The sequence below is a fragment of the Benincasa hispida genome, chromosome 11 (genome assembly GCF_027475165.1).
Source record: "Benincasa hispida cultivar pf3 chromosome 11, pf3_genome.v1.1, whole genome shotgun sequence".
NCBI classification, from domain to species: Eukaryota; Viridiplantae; Streptophyta; class Magnoliopsida; order Cucurbitales; family Cucurbitaceae; genus Benincasa; species Benincasa hispida.
In genome coordinates this window covers 48,896,435-48,906,708 of record NC_143488.1, presented here as the reverse complement: position 1 = coordinate 48,906,708, position 10,274 = coordinate 48,896,435, and the positions used below count along the sequence as shown (strand labels likewise).

General features: G+C 33.8%; 1 protein-coding gene and 1 pseudogene across 2 annotated transcripts; both read left to right on the top strand.

The window, feature by feature from the left end:
• Positions 1-204: 204 nt before the first annotated feature.
• LOC120089788 (AAA-ATPase At4g25835 pseudogene) lies at positions 205-2,272 on the top strand (annotated as a pseudogene). The gene has a single exon (XR_016524232.1). The product of XR_016524232.1 is annotated as an AAA-ATPase At4g25835 pseudogene (transcript).
• A 6,576-nt stretch (positions 2,273-8,848) lies between these two features.
• LOC120091281 (Calcium-binding EF-hand family protein) lies at positions 8,849-9,674 on the top strand. Its single transcript, XM_039049244.2, has one exon. The coding sequence runs from the start codon at positions 9,111-9,113 to the stop codon at positions 9,537-9,539; it is 429 nt and encodes a 142-aa protein (XP_038905172.1). The 5' UTR covers positions 8,849-9,110; the 3' UTR covers positions 9,540-9,674.
• Positions 9,675-10,274: the final 600 nt, after the last annotated feature.

Sequence of the window (10,274 nt, the reverse complement as noted above, 5' to 3'; positions counted from 1 at the left end):
TTGCGCTGCACCACAAAAGCAAAAGCCACCCGTGTCGCTGGCGCACGCCCCAATGCGGCGCTCCCTACCCTCCGCCGCCCATCCATCTCCCTCACTCACTTCCATTCCAACACACAAATCATTCTTACCTTTACTACCCTCAACACTGTGGCAAACCCTTTGCTAGTATGATTTTTTTTTATTGGAGATAATTATTCATAATATATAATAGATGTGTCTATAAGATTAGAGACTTTAGTGCATCCTAGGATCATAAACAAAATTTAAGGAAACTTTGGTTTGAAGACTCAGATAGCATATCTAAGACATTTCAACAAAACAATATCAAGATATATTCTTAATAAAAATGGCATCAATTAACTGACTTTATATGAATCTAATACCAGACTAGATATCGGCATCAACATGAGAAAAAGTGCATAGAGAGATAGGCAGAGGTGGGGTTCTTCTTGTTTATCCATCTTTTACCTTTGTCAGTCCACAAATTAAATAAATAAGAACATAGTCATTCCCTCACTCTCCTAGTCTCTTTTTAAAACTTCATTTCCTCTCCCAAACCAAACCCTCATCATCATCTTCAACCTTTGTCCACTGAAATCAGAAAACCAATTTTGCAGAAAAATGGAGATCCTCTCTCAATTATGGTCCTTCTTAGGCCTTCTCACAGTCCTTCAGAACATTCTCCCTTCCCAATTCTTATCTCTTCTCCATTCCCTTTATGAATCCCTTCAAGATTTCTTCACCCCTTTCTCTTACTTCGACATCCCTGAATTCAACGGCTACTGCTCCGTCGACCTCAACGAACTCTACCGCCACGTCACTCTCTACCTTAACTCCCTTCACAACTCCGCCGCCTGCCGCCGTCTCTCCCTCTCCCGTTCCAAATCCTCCAACAGAATCTCCTTCACCGTCGCTCCTAATCACTCCGTTCACGACACCTTCAACGGCCAACGGATTTCCTGGACCCACCAAGTCGAGACGGTTCAAGATTCGTTGGATGAGAAACGAAGCTTCTCTCTCAAAATCCCCAAACGCCACCGCCAAGCTCTCCTTCCTCTGTATCTCGATCACATCACCGCCACGGCGGCGGAATTCGAACGGACCTCCCGTGAACGCCGTCTCTTCACTAACAATGGTAACAATAGTTCTTACGATTCCGGCTGGGTCTCTGTTCCGTTTCGACACCCTTCCACTTTTGAAACTCTGGCGCTTGAAACAGAGTTGAAGAAACAGATTATGGATGATTTAACGGCGTTTTCCGCCGGAAGAGAGTTTTATAGTAGAGTTGGCCGCGCGTGGAAACGTGGGTATTTGCTTTATGGACCTCCTGGATCTGGAAAATCGAGCTTGATTGCAGCAATGGCGAATTTCCTCTGTTATGATGTGTACGATTTGGAATTGACGAAGGTTTCTGATAATTCTGAACTTCGTTCGCTTCTTATTCAGACGACGAACCGGTCGGTGATTGTGATTGAGGATATTGATTGTTCTGTCGATTTGACGGCGGATCGGGTTACGAAGACGGCGGCGCGTGAGGATCACGAGGAGGAGATGGGGCGCGTGACGTTGTCGGGGCTTTTGAATTTCACCGATGGGCTTTGGTCATGCTGTGGAGAAGAGAGAATCGTTGTTTTCACGACTAACTACAGGGAGAAGATTGATCCGGCGTTGGTCCGGTGCGGGCGGATGGACGTGCATGTGAGCCTCGGCACGTGTGGCCCGGCGGCGTTTCGGACACTTGTGAAGAACTATTTGGAAATTGAGTCTCACGCGCTCTTCGACGTTGTTGATAGCTGTATAAGGTCCGGCGGTGGTCTGACGCCGGCGCAGATTGGGGAGATTTTGCTGAGGAATCGTCGGGATGCTGACATGGCGATGAGGGAGGTTGTCGCTGCCTTGCAGGCGAGGGTTTTGGGTGGCGGTGGTGGACGAGGGGCGGCGGAATATGATGAAATAGTGATGAGATCGCCGGAGAGCGTTCTGGTGGTTGGGTCACCGGAGAATTGGGATTCCTCACCGGGGAAGTATGTGGGGAAGAGGAGGAAAGAAGGGCCGGCGTCGGAGAAGAAAGTGAATTTTTTAGTCAGACTTCGGTCGTTGACTAAGTCTGATTCTGGAAGAAGAGGGGTTTGACTGTGTTCTGTCATTCTCTTTTTTTCGGTTATTGTTTTAATTTTGTTTTAGGTTAAATTACAAATTTACCGTTTTTCAGAACTTGTGTTTATAGGTCTCAACTTTATAAAGTATTTAATAAAATAAGAAATTTCTAATAGGCCATCGACCCTTTTAATCAAAATTGGAAGTTTTGTCCGTCTTGGTTTTTTTTTTTTTTTTCGTTCTTGAAAACATTATTTCCATTTATCTATTTTTATATTTTATTGTCTATATATTAGCTGTGTTTTCAAAATTCAAGTCAATTTTTTAAAATTTTAAAAAATAATTTTAAAGATTTTGTTTTTATTTTTAGTATTTGGTTAAGCTACACGAAAAATATGATAACCGTGTTTAAGAATTTGTGATAAAACAAACATAATTTTTAAAAATAAAAAACTAAATAGACCCATTTTTAAAGTTTTAAAACTAAATAGATACATATTTGAAAATGAAAAACTATGAGAGTTGATGACCAGACTATGGTCTTTTTCTTTTGTTCTTTTTGGTTTCTATTAAGCATATCTTAAAATTACATATTTGTATATATTTAATTAAATGCTTTGATTTTTGTGTGTGGTATAGAATAGGTGATTTAAAAGCTAAACAATAAAATTCGATTAATGTATCATGTTAGGCTATTCATATGGTTTCATCTAAGATGACTTACACTAACAATACACAAGGTCTTTATTAAGAGCATATGACATTTAACTAGGGAATCAGCCTTCAACATGCGATACGACCTTCCTCTTAAGGGAAAGAAACTCGATGATAAAAAAAATATTATTTATAATTGCACACTTCAAAGAGGGGGTAATAAAATTACACGAACACTTGCAAAAAAGAAAATAAACTACTCGTATATAATGGGCAATCACTAAAGTGGCATCTAACATGTTCTTAATATCAGGCACATCTGCAACTGGTATGTTAAAGGCTCAAACGATATTCTTCGAATTAGATTCCATAATTAAAGGTTGGTATAACTCCTGGGATGTTCAAATGATCCAACAATCCAAACAACTCGGACTACCCAACCCAAATTATAAGAGTTGGGTTGGGTTAGAATTTTTTGTATTTTTTGACTTGGGTTAGGTCTCGGGTTATTTTTTCTTTTAATCAAACATCGCATGCTTTTAACAAATCTATCTAATTCACCGTTCCAGGTAAGTTTCCAGGTAGAGGTGTTACGTTTTAAACTTAAATACCCCAGCCTAGGTAGAACTAACCTTAGACAAAATGTTCCTTATAGGTACATTTGTTACAATGTTAATATTTTAATTATAACTAATTTAATCGTATTAAACCGATTAAAAGATTATACTAAATTTCTGATCTCATTAGAAAAGTTATTTTAGGTCATATTTTAAAACTATTTTAAAAGATGAATTTTAACCTAAAGTTTGCATGCAATTCTTATTTATTGAATATCCTCGCTCACATGTCTCCACGTGAATGATCAGGATCAGATCATTCGTAGCACTTTACAACAGTTGTAACATCTACAAAGCGGGTCATACTCATATTGTCACTAGGATAAGGTATCCAACTACTACGGACCATTTAGATTATCACTTAAATATGATCCACCCGTATGTCTCTACATACATGTTTAAGCTACAAGATAATCTTGGATGTTAGTTTATTGGTTTATGGTTAATGCAATTCAAATTGAAATAAAACATCATATATTTTATTAAGTAAATACGATGTTTGTACATTACAAATAAAAACTATAGGACCCTATGAGATTTAAGGCATTAACCCTAATAACTATAGCTATTAGTCATCATTCTTTGGTCTAAAAACTGTTAACTAGCTTAACATTTTTTGTAAGTGTAACCTCTCATTTTAGATTCTAGAGTTCCACCCCAATGAGATAACGTAGAGAAACCGGTTGGGACAAATTAACAAGAGAGAATTTGATTATATATGATATAATTAAATTGATTCAATTATATGTGATATAATTGATTTAACATATTTGATACATTATTTGATTGGAGGAATTAATACAAATATGATTTATATTAATAAATTTAAGGAGGGATTCATAAATTTCATTTGATTTTTTTCATATTCTTATATTGGGTTAAAATTGGTAAAGGGGTAAATATACAAGTATGTTTAAGTTTAAGTAGGTTTGTTTAAGTAAATGCATATATAAGTTTAAGTAGGTTTGTTTAAGTAAATGCATATATAAGTTTTAAGTGTAGATATGTGTTGGTTTGTTTAAATTTTTAATTATGTTGGTTTGTATATTGGGTTTGGGAATAATTTTGGATGGAAAGGGGGCTAATTATGTTGACATTGTTATTTGTATATTGAATTTGAGTTCAAAATGTATAAATTCGATTTGGTTTGAATATTAATGGTTGAGTTTAAGTTGGGTTTCAAGTTCTATATTAGGTTTGAGATTGAAATATGTAGATATAAGTTGGTTTGTTTCAATTCTTAATGTTCTTAGTTGAGTTTTAAGTTTTATATTGTTGAGAATAAATTTGAGATAGGTATATGCTATATTGAATATGTTGTTAAAATAAGTTGGGGGAGGGAACGGGGGTGATTGTCTAATTATGTTGAGATTATTATTTGTATATTGAATTTTAGTTTAAAATGTGTAAATATGTGTTGGTTTGAAGTTAAAGTGGGTTTTATTTGTTAATCTTCTTATATTGGTTTTAAAGTTGGTACAGGGATAAATGTATAATTATTATTAAATTTAAGTTGGGTTTTAAGTTCTGTATTGAGTTTGAGATTAAAATATGCAAGTTTGAGTTGGTTTATTTCCATTCATTATTGTTCTTAGTTGAGTTTTAAATTCTATATTCATTTTGAGATTGGTATATGGTATATTGAGCATTAAACTTATTTAAATTTGTATTTTGTAGGTATCTCGAGATTTATGTTGAAAATATCGACAAGCGTAGTTAGGTTGTAGAATTATGTTTTATAGGTAGTTTGTTATCATGTAATCTTTTTTTGAAGATGCTGATAAGCATAGTTAGGTTGTAGAATTGTGGATGTTATGGTATATTTAAGACGAATAGTATTAGTAAATTGTTTACTTGACAAACTCTTGAGATTCAAACATGTTTTTTATACATTATTTACTATTGTAGATATGTACTTGATTTTGGCAATTTTTATTTTAGTTTGATTCATATTTGTTAGATTCAAACAGGTATGACATTTGAAAAAAAAAAAATAGATTTAGATATAGAAAAAAAAGTTAATTTCGACGGTTAGATATATAATCCTGACGATTCAAGGGATCGGGAAAAGCATAATTTTATGCGTTTTCACCTTTTTTCGACTCTAAGAAACCATCCCCCGACGATCCAAAGGTCGAGAAAAGCCACTAAATCCCGATGATGGAAACACACCGTCTGGGCAAGGCCACTTATCCCAATGGTCCTAATTTATAAAGATCGTCGAGTGCTAAAACTTCGCCCGACGGTGCAAAGACACCGTCGGGACAAATGAATATAGCCCGATAGTGACACTAATTTGTCATCGTTGGGAGATAGTTATTTATCCGACGATATCTTTGTATGGTCGGGCTAAGTTTTAGCTCTCGACGGTTGGGACAAATGAATATAACCCGACAATGACACTAATTTGTCACCGTCAGGAGATATTTATTTATCCGAACGGTATCTTTGTATCGTCAGGCCAAGCTTTAGCTCCCGACGATCTTTATAAATTAGGACCATCAGGGTTTGGCCACTTATCCCGGCGGTTTTGTTTATGGTCGACAAGAAAGCCCCATCCTCCATTCGTCAAGGTAACTTTTTTTTCCCTACGACACGGCTTTTATGTTTTCGGGGAAGGTTTCGCCGACGAAACTTTCCTGATGATTGGGCCGATGATTGCGGGACTGTCGAGAAAGGTTTGGCCGACAGTTTTTTGGACTAATGCCGACAATTTTTCAACTTCGAAAAAGGCCCAAATTATTGAAGTGATAGCAACAACATTGGTCATATTTATTTCACTAATAATAGTTTTAATTCAAGAGCTAGAAAACAATTTCATATTCCTCTAGCTTGCTAGCAACTACGAAACTCCCTTTTTTCCATTATCCCTCCACCTTTTGTCTCCACTCTCTTCTCTTACACATTTGCCTCTCTTGATATGCCATCCATATCTACATTCATTATATATCAAACACCACATCAAAAGAATCTTATTTAGGGGAAAAAAAAAGATTAATTATGATAATGTATAAATGAGAATGTTATGATGTAGAAGTTATTGGTATATATACTCATTCTCTTTACGTTTCTTTTTCTCAATAGACGTTGAGAGTTTAAATTTCATTTCCCACCTTTGTTATTTATTATTTATTTTTTTAAAAAAAACAGGTGTTTTTATTCCCTATATTCTTTCTAATATAATATATAAAAGGTAAAAACAACTTTTCCAATGTATATAATTGGTGGATCTTCATATCCACTTCTCTTCCAACGCATATTTTATCCCCTGAAAAAGTTCCAAATTCAATCTTTTAACTTACTTTGATCTATTTGTAAATATTTTTTTTTTACCATTAGAAACTGTCAACAATCAAATTATTTTGTTTTATTAAATAAATTTACATAAAAATATATTTTAATCTCTATTTTTAATTTTCAATAAATTGCTTGTCAATTCCATGTGGCTTTAAAATTTTATTCATATAAACAGATCTACTTATTAACAATTAGCAATAGTTTTATACAAGAAAATAATAACTAAATAATATTTGTACGGAAGTTAGTAAAATAAAATAGGGTATTTAGAAATTTTAAAAATGAAACTTCACAAGCAAACATAATTCGATATCTTATTGATATATAGATGTGAAGGTCTTTGATCCAATTCACTAAACTCTATTATACTTAAAAAAAAAAAAATTTAAATTTTTTTATCTTATAGGTCAACTATACAACATTTTGTCTTATTAGACCCAAGTTCAACTTTATGTTTCAATTTTATAAAATTTTTAATTATATCATAGATGTATTTGATATTTTTAAAATTTGGGTAACTTAGTAAATTGAAAGTTTAACGACATATAATCCTAAAAATTAGTATACTAAACATATAACTTAGTTAAGGAAAGAAAGGAACTAAATTGAAGACGGGAAGTTTAAGAAGATGCTCTAATATTTTTGGCCACAACAATGAAGAAAGCGCAGCAAGAGCAAAAAGGAAAGGGGCGGGACACAATCGGCTGTAGGCGTGCGTACGAATATATTCAGTGCCGCACGACATGGCCTACGTGCCCAAAGCTCCGCGCCATGTCCTCGCCCTTCCACTTCTCTCTCACTTTTTTACATACAGGTGGTCTGCAAATTTTCTATTCCTTCTTTTTATTTAATTATCAAGAATTTGTTCCCCAAATCTTTTAATTTTTTTTACTTCAATTTTTTTTAATCATCTTCTAAACTTAAACCTTTGGAACCAGTGATTAAATTTTTAACTTTATGTCTAATAAATTTTTAAATTTTAAAAATTGTTGAATAAGTTTCTAGACTTTTGATTTTATCTACTGTCAATGTCTGCGTTTAATAGGTCCTCGACTTAGAGCCATTTTCAACAAGAACGATTCTATTAAATACAAAATTGAATGTTTATTATCTCTTAAGAAGCACAGACACATATACAATACGATTCTAAAAAATAAAATACAGATATGTCGAAAATACGTTATATATATATAATGTCTAGTTAATTGTTATAATACTTATTTGAAGTTAGATTAAAATAGATTCAAGAAGAGAGTGAAAACTTGAAAAAAAATCTAATAACGTTGAGTGATTGTTGAACAATTAGAGTAGACGGTAGAAAAGAAGTAGAATATGAAGATTGAAGAATGAAGTTATGGATGAAGGGGGTGTGAATCATGATTTAAATAGTGAAAGAGAAGGAAAGAATGAAGATTTAATTATGTTTCGAGTTTTTTTTTTTTTTTTAATTTTTTATGTTTTTATCATTTTTAATTTATTTTGTTTTGAATTGCTCAATTTAAGTGGATTTTTATGTTTGGAAGTGATTTGAAAATGGGTGAAATCACTTTTGTCATTTTCAAAATCATTATGAAACATGTTTAATTCTTTAAAACTAATTTTGATGATATGAAAATTGCATTTAAAAGTATAAAATTGAAAACTAAATTAATTTTGAGTAATTAAAAATGTGTTTTTGAGTGATTTTAAAAATGAAAAAAATGATTTTTGATGATTTTAAAATCTCTCTTATACATACACTAAAATAAAATGGATTGTGGGTTTGGTTTTTTTGAGTGGTTAGGCTTAAATTTGAAAAAAAAAAAAAAAAAATTGACCCACTTATCATTTTCATGTATGATACACCTATCTAAAAATTAAAAATAAAAAAAAATCAGATACTTCAAATCACGTATCAGACATGTATCTAGACGTATCGTAGAAGTATCTGTGTTTTCTAGATTATCTCATTCGATACAAATTTCAATTTTTTGTCTATCAATTTTTTTTAAATTTGAAAAGATGTTAAATATGAAAGACATCAATTAAACATAAAAGTAAAAGTAGAAAGATATATAAAATAATTCTCAAGAGTATTAGACATACTTTAATTTAGAAAACAAACATTTCCATAAAATTTATAATCCGAAATTTTCGTCGACGTGCTATTTTAATCTTTGAGCTCAGCCAACAATAAATATATATATATAAAAAAAAGTCCCGGGATATTATAAAAACCACGTGAGCTGATAGTATTGTTTTTAATTGAAATTAAAAAATATATAAAAAAGGAAAAGAATTGTAGCGGAATTTTCGTTTTATCACAATTCGCATGTGGAGCCCACTCTATAAATATAAAAAACGTAACGAACCGATTTCGAAGTTTTATCTCACGACCGAGTCACCGAGTCACCACCACACACACCAACATCAGTAGAGAGAGAAAATCAACAGAGAGAGAGAGAAATGGCGGTGGTCGTAATCGACGGATCGACGGTGAGGAACTTCGTGAACGACGAATCTCACTTCAAGAAAAGCATTGACGAAGCCTTCGCCGCTCTTGATCTCAACAACGACGGCGTTCTCTCCCGATCCGAGCTCCGGAAGGCCTTCGAGACGCTCCGCCTAATCGAGACTCACTTCGGCGTCGACGTCACTACCACGCCGGAGCAACTCACTCAGCTCTACGATTCCATCTTCGAGCAGTTTGATTGTGACAAAAGCGGCACGGTAGATGCCGATGAGTTTCGGACGGAGATGAAGAACATCTTGCTCGCAATCGCCGATGGATTAGGCTCGTCTCCGATTCAGATGGCGCTTGACGATGGCGATCAGAGTTTCCTCAAGCAAGCCGCTGATCTGGAGGCTTCCAAGCTCGCTCAATCGTCGACCTGATCGCGATTGCTACGGTTTGCCGTTGCCGTTTCGTTTTTGCTTCTTTTCTTCAAATATCTGTAACTGATATGAACATGTGTGAATCTGATTTCACAATAAAATAGATCTTGATTCTCGCCGTTTATGGTGGAATAATCGATTAAGATTTTAATCTGTTGAGAGATAAACGATCAGATGAACAAGGAAGAGGATTAATATTCAGGAACAATGTAGAATGGAGAGAATAAACTTTTGCTGAAGTCTTTTTTCCTTGATCTTTCAGGGGAAAATTTTTCCAGAATTTACAAAGGTTTGTTTGCGATTTCCCCTTCATTTATTTATTTATTTTTAAAAGAATACATGGATCATTCCATAGACTACGCCCTTCCTTCCATCCTAATTTGAAAGGTGACAAATTCTTGTGGGATCCTTTAAAAAATATTTTAATTTTCTCCAAAGTTTTAAGAGGTCTATTTTAGCCTTAACCTTTTTTAAAATAACTATTTGGATTCTTACCAATTGAAAGTCGAATGTTGAACAAAATAATGAAGCAAAGACTAAATTGATTATTCATTAAAAGTTTAGAAAAGAAGATAGAAATAGTTCAAATAGTTCTAAGTACTGTGCGCTCAAATTAACGTTAGCTGACTACAGGATATATGCCATGACATTATTTGTTGACCGACAATGTGAGGTTGCATAGTCTTTGATCTTTCTCCTTTTTCATCTCCTCCCTCTGTTCATTTTTCTTGGCAC

What these genes read in the sequence shown, in the direction of transcription:
- LOC120091281 (XM_039049244.2), top strand. Translation starts at nt 9,111, where the DNA reads ATGGCGGTGGTCGTAATCGACGGATCGACGGTGAGGAACTTCGTGAAC.